We start from the raw sequence: 16499 nt of genomic DNA on the forward strand, positions 1-16499 counted from the left end.
AGGAGGGAGCCTACCTACAGCGGGAACAGAGGAGGGAGCCTACCTACAGCGGGAACAGAGGAGGGAGCCTACCTACAGCGGGAACAGAGGAGGGAGCCTACCTACAGCGGGAACAGAGGAGGGAGCCTACCTACAGCGGGAACAGAGGAGGGAGCCTACCTACAGCGGGAACAGAGGAGGGAGCCTACCTACAGCGGGAACAGAGGAGGGAGCCTACAGCGGGACAGAGGAGGAGCGGCTGCAAAATGGAAATTATAGTTGCTTTTTAAAAATGATTTAAACCTAGCCTTTTTACTAGCAATTTAAAATGAAATCCCCTATATCTGTGGCTTTTAGATTGTAAGCTCTCAAGATCAGGGCCCTCTGATTCCTCCTGTATTGAATTGTATGGTAACTGTACTGTCTGCCCTTGAGATGTAAAGTTAGGAGGGAAGGAAATTTTCTGTCATTCACAAATGAAATGACAGGGGACTTCCTTCCATGTTCTGGGTCCCAGAATGGGATCATTGCTCGGCCTGATTTACACACAGCACAGCGCCAGAGGACACGCCGCCCTGGATGGAGGGCGACGAGGGTCTCTCTGTGTCGCACATTCATCTGATCTCTACATAGAAGCAGCTGCATTTCTGGTGCCGCAACATTGTATCCTTTATGACATTATCTCTGCAGGGATTACATTGTATAAATAGTTACTGGGAGATATCCAGCACTGCAGTCACTCGAATGGCGCACACACACGATCCGAATATCATACGACATGTTTCACTTAATAGTCACAAGTAGAAATTCAATAAGTTAATAAAGTCACGAAAATTCTCGTACGACAGGAAAAAGTCATAAAAATAATAAGATCGGAAGTGATGTCATGTGTCATAATGTATTTTCGGACGACAACTATACTGACTAAAAACGAAAATCCTTTGATTTGATATCGTAAAAGGAAAATTTCCTGACTTGTCCGATCAAATAAATCAGATGAACTGTCGTAATCGGCCCTCGAAAGTAGTGTACACACGATCTGAAAAATCGTACGATTGTTCCTCGGATGATATTCGGATCGGGTGTACGGGCCCATTTGACCGGCGCAAGCACGGACCGCAACAACCACGGACCGCCGCAGGGGACCGGGGCAAGCACGGACCGCCGCAGGGGACCGGGGCAAGCACGGACCGCCGCAGGGGACCGGGGCAAGCACGGACCGCCGCAGGGGACCGGGGCAAGCACGGACCGCCGCAGGGGACCGGAGCAAGCACGGACCGCCGCTTGGGCCGGCGGGAGCGCACAGGGACCGGCGGAAGCACAGTCTACACATCTAGAGCTGAAGCCATCGTATACATGTTCAGAAAACACAACAGCCCATAGCAGCCTTTCAACTCCTCCCCCTCCCAGAGGAACCTATGAAATCATTTTGATACAAGAAAAGCTCTGCTAAAAGACATTTCACCTACAGATCCCGGCAACACTGACATGATCACCGAGATGTAGAAAGGTTTAAACAAAATATCAGAGTATTTGACACCCACAGAAGATAAACAACATAAAACAGTATAAAAAAGCGGGTGATCTGTCTGCATCTTCCCCTTTTCACAGGTAGCACATCCTCCAATATTATACATCACCAGAGATTCAAAGCAGCATGGAGTGATTAACCTCGGGCCCTCCAGCTGTTTCAGAACTACAAGTCCCATCATGCCTCTGCCTGTGGGAGTCATGCTTGTAACCGTCAGACTGCCACCATTTTCACACCAATCAAAAGTCTGGGTTGTTGCGGTCACACTGGATACTTTGTAGCATCTACAACTCCTTTACTTCCCGCCTCTACATGTACCTACAGAGTTCATGCCACAGTACTTATCTATGCAGCTATTAATGACTGGTGTGCCACGATCAGCAGCTGCATTGGATAACATGAGAATCTATTGAACCCGGGGAATCGATCGCTGGCTTCACACACTGCACAATCAGTCAGATCGCTTGGAATCTCACAACACAAAACGGTTTATTGATCTGAATTTATTGATTTCACAGCAACAAAAATCACTAAGGCTGACGTCAGACGGCAATTCTGCTGGAGGAAAGGTCAGCGGCAGTCCGTCCCTCTGATCTTGGCATGAATACTGCTGAATCTCGATCACCAAAACGATCGCCTCTCAGTGATCCCTCTACTGGTAATCGATCAGCAAGCAGCAGAACGGCTGGTCTGATATCAGCCTATGAAGAAAACTTCCGTAGCTGCTACAAAACACGGCCAGCATGGCACGGGCCATACAAGTCTCTCCAGTCACAGAGCAAGCCGCCGCCTCCTCCGTATCGGTGACCCACCAATGTACAAATCACATTTCATGCAACAGATCAGCCAATAATAAATACGGTGATATAAGATGGAGAACAACCCGTGATCACACCAGACAGACAAAATATGAGGAATCAGCAGATAGGTTTTTAACCACTTGACACCCGCACGCCGTCATATGACGTCCAAAACGGGGACCTGTTATCCTGGGTGGACGTCATATGACGTGATGGGCTTTGCGGGGGGGATATCTCAATGATGCCTGCACCCGGAGGCATCATTGAGATATCATTTTTTAGCGGCGGCGATCCTGCGCACCGTAAGAACGATCATAGCGGCGGTTCCGCCGCTAGATCGTTCTTACAGGCGGCGGGAGGGGACATCCCCCCCTCCCGCCGCCATCCGGTGCTTCTCCGGGCTCTCCCGTCCCACCGGGGGCCCGGAGAGATGATCGCCGTCCGCCGGATGTTTGCCATAGAGAAGACTGGTGACCATCTGGTCACCAGTCATCTCTATGACCGTCGGAGGCCCGGGCGCGATGTGATGACGTCACGCCCGGGTCCCCGTAAGTAAACAAACCGCAATTGCGGCTAGTTTGAATGAGATCTGTGAATTTTTTTTCACGATCTCATTCTTTCCAGCCTGCAGGAGAGATGTGGGGTCTTATTGACCCCGCATCTCTCCTTAAAGAGGACCTGTCACACACATTCCTATTACAAGGGATGTTTACATTCCTTGTAATAGGAATAAAAGCGATTGAAAAAAAAAAAAGTGTAAAAAAAAGTGTAAAAAATAAAGAAATAAGTCAAATAAAAAAAAAAAAATAATAATAAAAAAATTAAAATGCCCCTGTCCCCGGTAGCTCGCGCTCAGAAGCGTACGCACACGTAAGTCCCGCCCACGTATGTAAACGTTGTTCAAACCACACATGTGAGGTGTCGCCGCGTGCGTTAGAGCGTGTGCAACAATTCTAGCACTAGACCTCCTCTGTAACTCTAAACTGGCAACCTGTAAAAATTTTAAAGTGTCGCCTATGGAGATTTTAAAGTAACAAAGTTTGGCGCCATTTCATGAGTGTACGCAATTTTAAAGCGTGACATGTTAGGTATCTAGTTACTCGGCGTAACATCATCTTTCATATTTTACCAAAAAATTGGGCTAACGTTACTGTTTTGTTATTTTTTAATTTATGAAACCATTTTTTTTACAAAAAAAAGCAGTTTAAAAAATTATTGCGCAAATACGGTGCAAGATAAAAAGTTGCAATGACCGCCATTTTATTCCCTAGGGTGTCTGCTAAAAAAACATATATAATGTTTGGGGGTTCTGAGTAATTTTCTAGCAAAAGAATGATGATTTGTACATGTAGGAAAGAAGTGCCAGAATAGGCCCGGGAAGGAGGTGGGTTTTAAAGCCCGGTATTGAAGTGGTTAAAGCTGAACTCCAACCATCACTTCCTGCTACCAGCGCCAAACATTGGGGGGGGCTTTTTTACTTCCTAGTTTTTTTCTAATTTTTAAAATCTGTGACATCATTTTGCTACAGGAAGGTCAGCTATGGCTGGGCTCCAGGAGAAGGAATCTGTGACATCATATCCACACACTGTACAGACCACTCCCATCATGAAAAACGGGAGTTTTAGTTCTCAATGGAACCAATCGAGGGCAGGTTTGAAGGCGTGGCCATGTCAGTGGGCGGGACTCTTAGGCTCCAGTCCTCCCACTGCAGCCAATGTGGACATAATTCTAAACCAGTAAAAGATCCATAGTGGTGATGGAGGGGAGGAGGGGAGAAGGGGGGAGGAGGAGGGGAGAAGGGGGGAGGAAGGAGAAGGGGGGAGGAGGGGAGAGTGACTCTTTATGGAGGGATTTATCAATGATTAAAGGTGGGAAATTCCATAAAAGGTTCAAAATTATTTCTGCTCAGAGTTCAGCTTTAAACACCCAGAGGTGTTGCTATGGACAACAGCATATTCTCTATAAAGCATTCTCACATGAAAGGCTCTGCGCCTGTAAACCGTCCATCAACATCAATCGCTTTACACCATGCTGACAATTCTTCAACCAAAGAGAACATTTGCCAACGTAACATACAAATAGTTTTCAACCGAAATAATCCCGCCCCACCCAACCAAAATAATCCCGCCCCACCCAACCAAAATAATCCCGCCCCACCCAACCAAAATAATCCCGCCCCACCCAACCAAAATAATCCCATCCTACAAAACCAAAATAATCCCACCCCTCCCAACCAAAATAATCCCACCCAACCAAAATAATCCCGCCCACCCATCCAAAATAATCCCGCCCCACCCAACCAAAATAATCCCTCCCTACCGATTCAAAATAATCCCTCCCTACCGATTCAAAATAATCCCGCCCCACCCAACCAAAATAATCCCATCCTACAAAACCAAAATAATCCCTCCCTACCGATTCAAAATAATCCCATCCTACAAAACCAAAATAATTCAGCCCCACCCATCCAAAACAATATAACACTAACAAACCAAAACAATACCACACTACCGATCCAAAATAATCCCGCCACGCCCTACCAAACCAAAAATAATCACACCCCACCCATCCAAAATAATCCTGCCCCACCCAACCAAAATAATCCCGCCCCAGCCAACCAAAATAATCCCATCCTACAAAACCAAAATAATTCAGCCCCAGCCATCCAAAATAATCCCATCCTATCCAACCAAAACAATACCATACTATACAACCAAAACAATCCCGCCCTACCAATCCAAAATAATCCCACCCCACCAATCCAAAACAATCCCGCCCCACCAATCCAAAACAATCCCACCTATCCAACCAAAAACAATCCCACCTATCCAACCAAAAACAATCCCGCCCTACCGATCCAAAACAATCCCGCCACGCCCTACCAAACCAAAAATAATCACACCCCATCCAAAATAATCCCGCCCTAGCCAACCAAAACAATCCCACATTATCCAAACCAAAACAATCCCACATTATCCAAACCAAAACAATCCCACATTATCCAAACCAAAACAATCCCACATTATCCCAACCAAAACAATCCCACATTATCCCAACCAAAACAATTCCACATTATCCCAACCAAAACAATCCCAACCAAAACAATCCCAACCAAAACAATCCCAACCAAAACAATCCCAACCAAAACAATCCCAACCAAAACAATCCCAACCAAACTCACCCTATCCAACCAAAACAATATCACACTATACAACCAAAAACAATCCCACACTATACAACCGAAACAGACCCGCATTATACAAGTGAAATTTGAATGGGAAGCCGCCCATTTTCTAACAATCAGAGACAAGTCCATTATCTGCAGACGCACACAAATAAACGTACCAGCACTCAGTCCTCTTGGCTGCGTTCATCACCCTCCACATAGAAATATATATTTATACGAAACCTTTTATTTTACTTCTTTAAATTAAAATTTTTAAAAAACAGGTTGTAAGCGGGTCCCCTATGCTGGCAATCAGTGCTGAGTGCTGGAGAATTTTTGTTCCCGATAGAGCCTGGCAAACATCTGCAATGAGACCTACCTGTCACTGCTTGTGCTACTGCTGCTGCTGAGGGAGTCACTACTAGACGATCGACTCCTAGAGCCGCTGCCGCTGGGTGACCTGGCGGGCCGTGACGCTTGGCTGGCCAGCCTCTGAGGGGATTGGTTCCTAGACTGGGATGAATGGGGCGAGCGACTCCGGCTATGCTGGTAGGTCCGATCAGTCCGCCTCCCTCGTACCTCCCTGGTGGTGGTGGCGGTGGTGGTGGCGGCGGCGGCGGTGGTGGAAATGTCATTCCTGTAAATATCCCTGTGTACCACGCTAGGCAATGTAAACTGCTCCCGGGTCCTAGACTCGTAACGAGATTCGTGAGTGTCAATGCGGCTTGGACTCCTGCGAGAAGAGTTATAGAATATTCCATGTTGTAAGGTCCGGTCGCGAGGGTCTCTATAGTAATCCTGATCGTAATGTCGTGTCCGTTCAAAGCCACTAGTCCCGCGTTCGTGGTGTCCATAGGCACTATGGTCATATGACCGCTCCCGTGTCTCAGAAGCCCTGTGTTAAGAGAAGGATGGAACGTTCAGTTCTCCTGACAGAATCACAGCATGGAGAAAAGAAAAAAAGAACACAGTTCATGCAAATCGTTAACAGTTTACTGTGGGATTTACAAGACATTGTTTATCAACCACGTGCGAGGGGATTCGTGGCCAGCAAAAAGGTGACGACTGCCTTATATAATGGCGTCAGTATGGGTGGGGTGAGGACGGGTAAAACGGGCTTCGATGTAATACTGGAATGTAGGCAGTTCTCTGTTATAAACAGAAATAAACTTTGTGTCCAGGAGAGAACCTGAGCATGCGCAAGGCTGGGCGATGTCACAGCTGGGAGGGGCGCAGAGAACTGGTCTGTGGTGGGTTGGCTCACTTTCCTGCTCAGTTGTTTTCCAGGGGAAAGCACTCAACAATGGCCCGGGAATGCCAGGAACCCGTGAGGTCACCTACAGGCTCCCTGCTGCTCCTTCCTCTCCCCTGCAGCCTCTGCTGACGGACACAGGGGAGCCGGATCACATGACCAGATTGGAGCGGGCCTAACACTTACATCTATCTGGAGCCGGTAAGTGATCACCGCTAGCTAACTGAAGCTGGGAACTTATTTAACATTGCATAATGGGCAGCAGAGCGGCCATCGGGTTAGCGCTTCCGCCTGGCAGCACTGGGGTCGTCGATTCAAATCCCAACTACGGCATTGCCTGCCGGTAGCGTGTATGTTCTCCCTGTGCGGGTTTCCTCCGGGTACTCCAGTTTCCTCCCATACTACAAAGACATGCTGGCTCCTGTCTAAATTGCCCCTAGTATGTGTACTGTATGTATAAAATGTGAGGTAGGGACTTTAGATTGTAAGCTCCTTGGGGGCAGGGACTGATGCGACTGTACAAAAAAAAAATATATATATATATATACACACACACACACACACACACACACACACACACACACACACACACACACACACATATATATATATATATATATATATATATATATACACAGTGCTGTGTAAATTGACAGCGCTATACAAGTACCTGCAATACATAAAATGATAAAAAATGCGGCCACAAATGCGGAACACAACTAAGATGACGCACGGTATTCAGACCCAAAAGGTTGTCGGCTGCCATTTTGTCCGCCGCAAATAAATGGTTAAGGGAGATCTTAAAATAATAAAAGGTAGATAAATCCGGGAGATCTGTATGAAAAGCGAGCTTCGGTAAAGCTCCTTTACCTTTGGCTCCTGGCGGCTATACCAATTACCACCATCTGGCGCTGATCACAATGTGTGATCCTAAAGTAGAATTACAGCCAAATCCTAACTGGTCTTAAAAAAAATGAACCCCCTCCCCCCCATGCTGACTAACCGGTGTTTAAAAAGAAAAAAAAGACTACGACGTATACTTACCTATTCTCCACCCGGTCACACGATCTCCTGTGTCAGTCAGTAGAGGCTGCAGGGGAGACGAGGGAGTTCTAACAGCTGGGAGCCTGTAGGTGACCTCACGGGTTCCAGCCATTGTCGAGTGCTTTTTCCTGCTGCTGGTTGACCTAGGGGATCATGTGACCGGGTGGAGAATAGGTAAGTATACGTCGTCCTATTATACTTACCTATTCTCCGCCCGGTCACAAAATCTCCTAGGTCAGCCAGCAGCGGCTGCAGGGGAAAGCACTTACCAATGGCCGGGATTGCCTGGAACACGCAAGGTCACCTACAGGCTCCCAGCTGTTAGAGCTCCCTCCTCTCCCCTGCAGCCTCTGCTGGCTGACACAGGGGAGCCGGATCACATGACCAGACTGGAGCGGGCCGAAAATAAGTATATACGTCTTTTCTGAAACACAGGTTAGTCAGCAGAGGAGGAGGAAGAGGAGGAGGAGAGCAGTCCTCAACAATGGCTGGGAATGACCAGAAGGGGTGATGTCGCCTATAGACTCCCAGGTCCCAGCTGTTGTAAGCGCTCCCTCCTCTCTCCTGCAGCCACTGCCAGCTGACACAGGGGAGCCGGATCATATGACCAGAGTGGGCTTAAAACAGGTAGGTATACACGTCTTATTACACAGGTTAGTCAGCATAAGTGTGGAGAGGAGAGCAGTCCTCGACAATAGCTGGGAGGTCACCTATAGACTCCCAACTGCTGTTGCCGCTCCCTCCTCTCCCCTGCAGCCACTGCTGGCTGATACAAGGGAACTGGATGACATGACCAGAGTGGGCTGAAAACAGGCAAGCATATATGCCTTTCTTATACAGGTTAGTCAGCACAGGTGTTAGGAGGAGAGAGCCCTCGACAATGGCTGGGAATGCTTGGAAGTTGTGAGGTTACCTAAAGACTCCCAGCTATTGTCGCCAATCCCTCTTCTTCCCTGCAGCCTCTGCTGACTGACAGAGGGGAGCTGGACCACGTGACCAGGCTGAAAATAAGTATACAGGCCTTTCTTACACAGGTTAGCCAGCACAGGTGTTAGGAGGTGGTGAGGAGAGAGAGCCCTCGACAATGGCTGGGAGGTCAACTATAGACTCCCAGCTGTTCTCAGGCCCTTCTTCCTCTCCCCTGCAGCCTCTGTCGACTGACACAGGGGAGAGCGAGATCATGCGACTAAACCAGGCTGGCAATACAGTCTTTCTTACAGGTTAGGAGGGGCATTGTAAAGACCAGACTAGTCAGCTTGAGGCTGGAATTCCACTTTGAGGAAGGTCTTTGGTGACGATAAATAAAAAGCACATGAATATAAAATGTGAGCTCCGGTAAAGCTCCTTTACCTCCGGCTCCCGACTACTATACCAGTTACCACCATCTGGGCGGTTCTATGTCTGGCGCAGATCACATTGTATGGATCTAGTGTGGTCTGATCTTACAGAGCCGCCTGGGCTGCCAGCAGACGATGGAATTACGGGCAACATCTAATGTGGACTATTCATCGAATAATGCATCCGAGAACAACGCCGACACGCAACGCATTCCTCTTACGGCTCATCAGCCTCTGACACTACTGATCGCCTCGGGGTTCTCCCTTAACCATCTGATAAATGACTGAGGACGGCCGTTTATAAAAAATAAAATAAAAATTCTTCCCCAAATAGTCAACGATTCAGATCTAGATGTTAAAGCTGAACTCCGGGAAAATATTGTCTACATACAATTATTACTGGAATTTCTTCCAGATCTGCGCAGTAATTTTGTGTGAGACTTCCTGTAATAAAGACCGCCCACTGCTGCTCCCTCTCCTTGTGCTGGTCATGTCTCCACCCCCTCCTGTAGTGGGTGGGGCCCTGGCGAGTCCCTCCCACAACTCTGCTCTCTCCTTGTGCACAAAGATGGGTCTGGTCTCCACCCCCTCCTGTACTTTTCTATAAGAGGTGAAGCCTGCTGAGCTCCTCCCACAGCTCTGCTCTATTTTCTTGTGAAGGGTGATTGGTCTGGTCTCCACCCCCTCCTGTAGTTTTCTATAGTGCTTGGAGCCTGTTGAGCTCCTCCCACAGCTCTGCTCTATCTCCTGGTGCAGGGTGACTGGTCTGGTCTCCACCCCCTCATGTAGTGGGTGGGGTCCTGGCGAGTCCCTCCCACAACTCTGCTCTCTCCTTGTGCAGATAGATGGGTCTGGTCTCCACCCCCTCCTGTACTTTTCTATAAGAGGTGAAGCCTGCTGAGCTCCTCCCACAGCTCTGCTCTATTTTCTTGTGAAGGGTGATTGGTCTGGTCTCCACCCCCTCCTGTAGTTTTCTATAGTGCTTGGAGCCTGTTGAGCTCCTCCCACAGCTCTGCTCTATCTCCTGGTGCAGGGTGACTGGTCTGGTCTCCACCCCCTCATGTAGTGGGTGGGGTCCTGGCGAGTCCCTCCCACAACTCTGCTCTCTCCTTGTGCAGATAGATGGGTCTGGTCTCCACCCCCTCCTGTACTTTTCTATAAGAGGTGAAGCCTGCTGAGCTCCTCCCACAGCTCTGCTCTATTTTCTTGTGAAGGGTGATTGGTCTGGTCTCCACCCCCTCCTGTAGTTTTCTATAGTGCTTGGAGCCTGTTGAGCTCCTCCCACAGCTCTGCTCTATCTCCTGGTGCAGGGTGACTGGTCTGGTCTCCACCCCCTCATGTAGTGGGTGGGGTCCTGGCGAGTCCCTCCCACAACTCTGCTCTCTCCTTGTGCAGATAGATGGGTCTGGTCTCCACCCCCTCCTGTACTTTTCTATAAGAGGTGAAGCCTGCTGAGCTCCTCCCACAGCTCTGCTCTATCTCCTGGTGCAGGGAGACTGGTCTTGTTGCCATCCCTCCTATAGTTTTTTTTGTGTTGGGTGGAGCCTGCACAGCCCCTTCCACAGCCCTGCTCTCTCTCCTTGTACAGGGTGACTGGTCTGGTCTCCGCCCCCCTCCTGTAGTTTTCTAAAGTTCTTCTCCCATTTTGCAGGGCGACACGTCTTGTGTTATGTAGTGGGTGGAGCTTGCTGGGCCCCTCCCACAGCTCTGCTCACCTTGTGCAGGAGGACTGGTCTGGTCTATCCCCTCTTGTACTTTTCAGTAGGGGGTGGGGCCTTGTTGGTCTCTCCCACAGCTCTGCTAGCTCTCCTTGTTTAGGGGGACTGGTCTTGTCTGTCCCCTCTTGTACTTTTCTGTAGTGGGTGGGGCCTTGTAGGTCCCTCCCACAGCTCTGCTTGTGCAGGGGGACTGGACTGGTCTCCGCCCCACCTGTTATGTAGTGGGTGGAGCTTGCTGGAACCCTCCCACAGCTCTGCTCTCTCCTTGTGCAGGGGGACTGCTCCCGTCTCTGCCCCCCCTATCTTTGGTGGGTGGAGCCTCCTAGGCCCCTCCCACAGCTCTGCTCTCTTTACAGACTATGGACTAAACAGTGATGATGTCATGGCTACTGGGAATATCTGGATCTGTAAAATGCATTTATAGTTTCGTAGTAGGCGAGGTTGAATAAAGACAAATGTCCATCCAGTTCAACCCGTGTAGGTGTGTCCCTGGCGAGAATCATTTCCCATATCCCTGTATGTCCTGTTCACCAAGATGCACATCCAAAAAAAGATCAATACTCCCCACTGACACCACCATTTGATGCACACAGTAGAGCTGCACGATTAAACGTCAAAAATCGTTATTCGCCATTTTTCCCCGTTGCGATTTTTCTACAAGCATTTCCCCGATCCTTCTAAAGTATTTCCCCGAGCTTTCTAAAGTATTTTACAGATCTTTCTACAAGCATTTCCCCCGATCTTTCTAAAGTATTTCTTGATCCTTCTAAAGTATTTCCCCGATCTTTCTATGCAGAGAATTCTCTGTTCTGCCGAATCCACAGCTGTAAAATCCGGACAGTCTGCCGAGTATCAGAACATTCTCAGTGGAATGTGAAGTCTAAACATTGTAACAATTTGTCTTTTACATCAAAGGAATAGACTTCTGTATGCAAATTAGGAAAGTTTAACCCCTTAAACACCAAACCTTTTTCTGACATTTGTTGGTTTTTAAGTTAAAATTATTATTTTATTTATTTTGCTCGAAAATTACTTAGAACCCCCAAACCTTATATATATTTATATATTTTTTTAGTAGAGGCCCTAGAGCAGGGATATGCAATTAGTGGACCTCCAGCTGTTGCAAAACTACAAGTCCCATCATGCCTCTGGGTGTCATGCTTGTGGCTGTCAGGGTCTTGCTATGCCTCATGGGATTTGTAGTTCTGCAACCGCTGGAGGTCCTGCTAATTCAGTGGTTCTCAACCTTTCTTGTGCTGTGACCCCTTGATAAAATTTCCCAAGTTGTGGGGGCCCCTAACAGTAAAATTATTTTTATTTTTGAGAACTGTAGTGGGGACTTTTAATGGCAACTATAATCACAGGTAGTGTTCCTCACCAGTCAACTGACCTCTAGTCTCTGTATCCAAGCCATGCAGTGAACTGAATGGGCGGCTGCGGGCTCCAGGAACAGCCCAGCTGGGCGGCCACAGGCTCCATGGACAGCCCAGCGGGGCGGCCGCGAAAAGGCTGGGAGAGCAGCACGGGTTCCAGGAACAGCGCAGCTGGGCGGAAACAGGCTCCAGGACAAAAAGGTTGGCCACAAAAAGGTTGGGAGAGCAGCACAGGCTTGAGGAACAGCCCAGGATTTATTGACCCCTGGCAAATCGTCATCGTCCCGACCCCCAGGTTGAGAACCACTGTGCTAATTGCATATCCCTGCCCTGGAGAAAAAAAATGGTGGTTGTTGCAATATTTTAGATAGCACTGTATTTGCGCAGCGGTCTTTCAAATGCAATTTTTTTTGAGAAAAAATTACTTTACTGAATAAAAAAAAATAGAATAAAAACTAACCAGTAAAGTTAACCCAAATTTTTGTTGTATAATGTGAAAGATATTACGTTGCGAGATTCGTGATCTTTATTCTAAGCAAAAAAAAAAAAATTGCGATTCTCATTTTGGCCAGAATCGTGCAGCTCTAGCACACAAGTGGACACTTATCTTAGAGGTTTAGAGGTTTAGTACAGAATATAGATTTAAAATTTAATTTTTGATGCCCAGAGTTCAGCTTTAAAGTGAAAAGTAGACAAATCTGATAAACAAAAAGTGGGGGAAAAAAGAAAATACAATTGATGGAAAGACCATTGTTGCTTTTACTTAAATTAGAACATGTATAGCTTTATTAATAGGCCCTTAGCATTTATAATGAATGGCATTACTGAAGGTTTGAATTTTCGTGGCTTATTCTTTTAATTAAAAATACGATTAAAAAATAATGATTGTAAAAATCGGGTCCCAGCAGAAATCCAAAGGGTTGGGTACTAAGTGAACCCCATGGCAGGAGCCTTTCATGCCCATATGGTTAGGCGTTCACACATTACAATATGGCCGTTGGAAGACGAGGCAGGCCAAGGTGACCCGAGGCAGGCCAAGGTGACCCGAGGCAGGCCAAGGTGACCCGAGGCAGGCCAAGGTGACCCGAGGCAGGCCAAGGTGACCCGAGGCAGGCCAAGGTGACCCGAGGCAGGCCAAGGTGACCCGCGGCAGGCCAAGGTGACCCGCGGCAGGCCAAGTGACCCGCACTTCATTTCGTAAACTCCCCACTAGGTTGATTTTATCTCCCTCATCATTCGCGCTCTCTAAAGCCTCATACACACGATCTGACTTTTCCGTAGATTTTTGTGCAGAGGGCGTTGGCCGTAAACTTGTTCTGCATACACACGGTAGAACATTTTCAGCCAACTTTTACCAAATCACAGCTCTTTACCACCGCCTTTTGGGCAACTTCTGCTATTGTTGTCTGATGTTTAGCATGGGTTCTGAGCATGCGTGTTTGTACTTTGGACCTTAGTCCGATGGACTTGTGTACACGTGATCGGATTATCCTCCATCGGACATTTGTTTCCGGAAAGTTTGAGAGCATGCACACCGACCATTTGTCCGTGGAAATTCCGACAATTGTCCGATGGAGCGTACAGGATGGTCAGATTGTCCGATAAAACACGTCCATTGTTGTCAAAAAGTCTGATCGTGTGTATGGGCTTTAAGGTTTCCTACCCCGCAGCTCCTGATCTCCCTCTTGCCTCTTCTGGTCATTGGCTCGGACGATTGTTCTGGGAGGAGGAGAGTTGGGTCATCAGTAATAATCCTGGTTTTCTGCAGCCTGAAAGCTCCAGACTTAGGGAGTCACATTCATGTTTGCAAAGAGGACTAAGTATTCCCCCCCCCCCCCCCCCGGGCTGAATTTAAGGACTAGAATTCCTCCATTCACACAACAGAACCAATCGCTATATATATTTAAATCGAAGCTTTAGCCCAGGGGTAGGCAACCTCGGCACTTCAGCTGTGGTAAAAACTACAAATCCCATCATGCCTCTGCCTCTAGGAGTCATGCCTGGGATTGTCAGGGTCTTGTGGGAATTGTAGTTTCACCACAGCTGGAGGGCAGAGGTTGCCTCCCCGTGCTTCAGCCGCTGGAAAAGGAGGAGGACATGCGACTTCCTCACCCTAGACAGAGATTGATGCTTTTAGGGGTGTCAAACTCAATATCTTTGTGGGCCTTATCAGCATTATGATTGTTCTCAAAAGGGCCGTTTGTATCTGTAAGATTAGATGTCCAGAGCATCCCCTCCCTTTACATTACATGTCAGGAGCCCCCCCACCATCAGAAGCTGAGTCCCCCCCACCCTCCTTTACATCACAGTGCACCCCCCTTTCCTTATGCTGCTGCAGGGAAGAAGCTGGATGCATTGTTTGAAAGCAGAAAGTAAGGGTCTGGAGCTCTCCTGCAGCTGCAGAAGAGATGCGAGGCCTGAAGGGCCGGATTCGGTCCGCGGGCCTTGCGTTTGACACCTGTGTTTTAGGGGGGGTGTCAGGGTGGGGCGTTACCTCCTCAAGTCCCATAGAAGAGTGCCAGCGATTACCACCTACGTCGCAAGGTTTGTTACCGAATACTTATTGAATGTTTATTGTAATATTGATGACTTATCTTCTTTCTTTAAACTCAATAAAAAAAACTTATTGAAACTAAAAAAAAAAAAAAAGGATGCTTTAGGTTTTCTTCAGAAATATTGCATTGGCGAGGAATGCGGCAAAAATTAAAAACACATTTTTTCGCTGCTAAGTATTAGGAAAGCAGAACTTATGACCAGCGCGGGGGGGGGGGGGGGGGTGCTTTAGTGTTAGGGTTACACATCAATACAATCTCTATGAAGAAATATAACAGTACAGAGAGGAAGAGGAGGAGGAAGTAAAGTTGTAAAGATCAGATATGTAGGTGCTAAAATAGCTGTGGCTGTATCTATTAGTGCTATATAAGTTGTACAGTGGGGGAGGGGAGGGGGGAGGGGAGAAGGGGAAGGGGGTTAGTGGAAAAAACAGAATGACTTTGGGTTAGGAGAAGGGCGGAATATATACAGGGCAGCACATACCAACCTTTTCCAATTGAGGAAACACGACCTAAAATCCCAATTAAATCTAGGGAGTGATTTTGAGAACATAACTTCCCCAATTTGGTCCCTTTTTAGGGTAAATCCACCTTCTCAATGAGGAAAAAAAAAGGGCATGGGTTTTCAAAATTTGGATGAACCGAAAAAAAAAAAGTATTCTTACGTAACCAAAAAAAGAAAAAAATTGGAAGAAAGTTTTCCAAAAAAATAAAAATAAGGGATCAATCCACAGAGGACGGGAATCCTACGGCAGGAACACCATTGCAACCTTTTTTTTTTTTTCAACCCCCAAAAACTTCGATCGCCATCCACTTCAAATCTGGACTTTAAAAAAAAAATAATGTTTTTCTTCAGCAGCCGTTTTCTTTTAAAAACCACCAAAACGTTCGGAGTCCAAGCCATCGATCGTTTCATTCACACGGTTCCCGGTACAGACATCCACTTACTGGTCATATCCACAATCCCAACGGGTAAGAAAAAATAAATAAAAAAAGACTTTTCTCATCATCTGCTCTCTCTCTCTACGATCTCGGGGTGACGTTTTATAGAAAATCTCCATCCTGAACGCGGCGGATCGGCCCTGTACAGGTCCAGAGTTCAGGAAAACGTCCCTTACTCCACCATTACATTCCATAGTTTTATAGACGCCCATAAAACCAGTTTAATCCCCAGAGACGGCAATCTGTGTATATCCAAGAAGAGGAAAGTCTTCGGTCTTCAGGAACCACACATCCCTCGGATCAGGTAAGTGTACCATCCCCCACGGGCTCAGGTAAGTGTACAATCCACGTGTGACGAGCGACAGTCAGGTCCCCCTTTGATCTGTGCAATCCGCATGATGCAAGAGCAGCCCAGAAGTAGACGGCCATGTTTTTTTTTTTTACACACTCCAGAGATATTAGGATAACTCCACAAAAGTATAGATCCACAGGGACAGCCGATCCGATACGAGACCCCCAGCCAGAATAATCCATGTGGGTGAACCAGCGCCGTACTTCCAACGAGATACACATCCAGCCAGCTGCAGGAAGACTCCCCCTTTTACGGATCCACAAGATCCCAAGCCATCAGGATAACAATCCCATCTTTCCAAACCCATGAAGGAAGGATACAAATTTTCCCAAATTTTTTTTTTTTTTAATCCAACGGGGGGTGTAAACCTAAAGTGAGTTTTTGTTTCCTCATCATATAAAAAAAAAAAAAAAAAAATACAAAATACCTGCCTAGTGAAACCTTACAACTTAC

At 47.4% G+C, this 16499-nt stretch overlaps 2 protein-coding genes across 2 annotated transcripts in view; both read right to left on the minus strand.

Moving 5' to 3' along the window:
• The window catches only part of SPEN (spen family transcriptional repressor), a gene marked incomplete in the record, with an annotated part of 88138 nt that overhangs the window by 56138 nt on the left and 15501 nt on the right, over nt 1-16499 (minus strand).
• Nucleotides 5512-15386, minus strand: LOC120915942 (msx2-interacting protein-like). The gene is made up of 2 exons (XM_040326790.1): nt 15241-15386; nt 5512-6371 (listed from the first exon to the last, which is right to left on the minus strand). Exons 1-2 carry the CDS (start codon nt 15303-15305, stop codon nt 5852-5854), a joined length of 585 nt encoding a protein of 194 aa, XP_040182724.1. The 5' UTR covers nt 15306-15386; the 3' UTR covers nt 5512-5851.

This window comes from Rana temporaria, chromosome 10 (assembly GCF_905171775.1).
Source record: "Rana temporaria chromosome 10, aRanTem1.1, whole genome shotgun sequence".
Taxonomy (NCBI): Eukaryota; Metazoa; Chordata; class Amphibia; order Anura; family Ranidae; genus Rana; species Rana temporaria.

Excerpts from the sequence above, each read along its gene's own strand:
- LOC120915942 (XM_040326790.1), bottom strand. The coding sequence starts at position 15,305 with ATGTTCTCAAAATCACTCCCTAGATTTAATTGGGATTTTAGGTCGTGT. Across the intron at positions 6,372-15,240 it reads TGTTTCCTCAATTGGAAAAG|GGCTTCTGAGACACGGGAGC; the intron begins GTTGGTATGTGC and ends CTCTTAACACAG.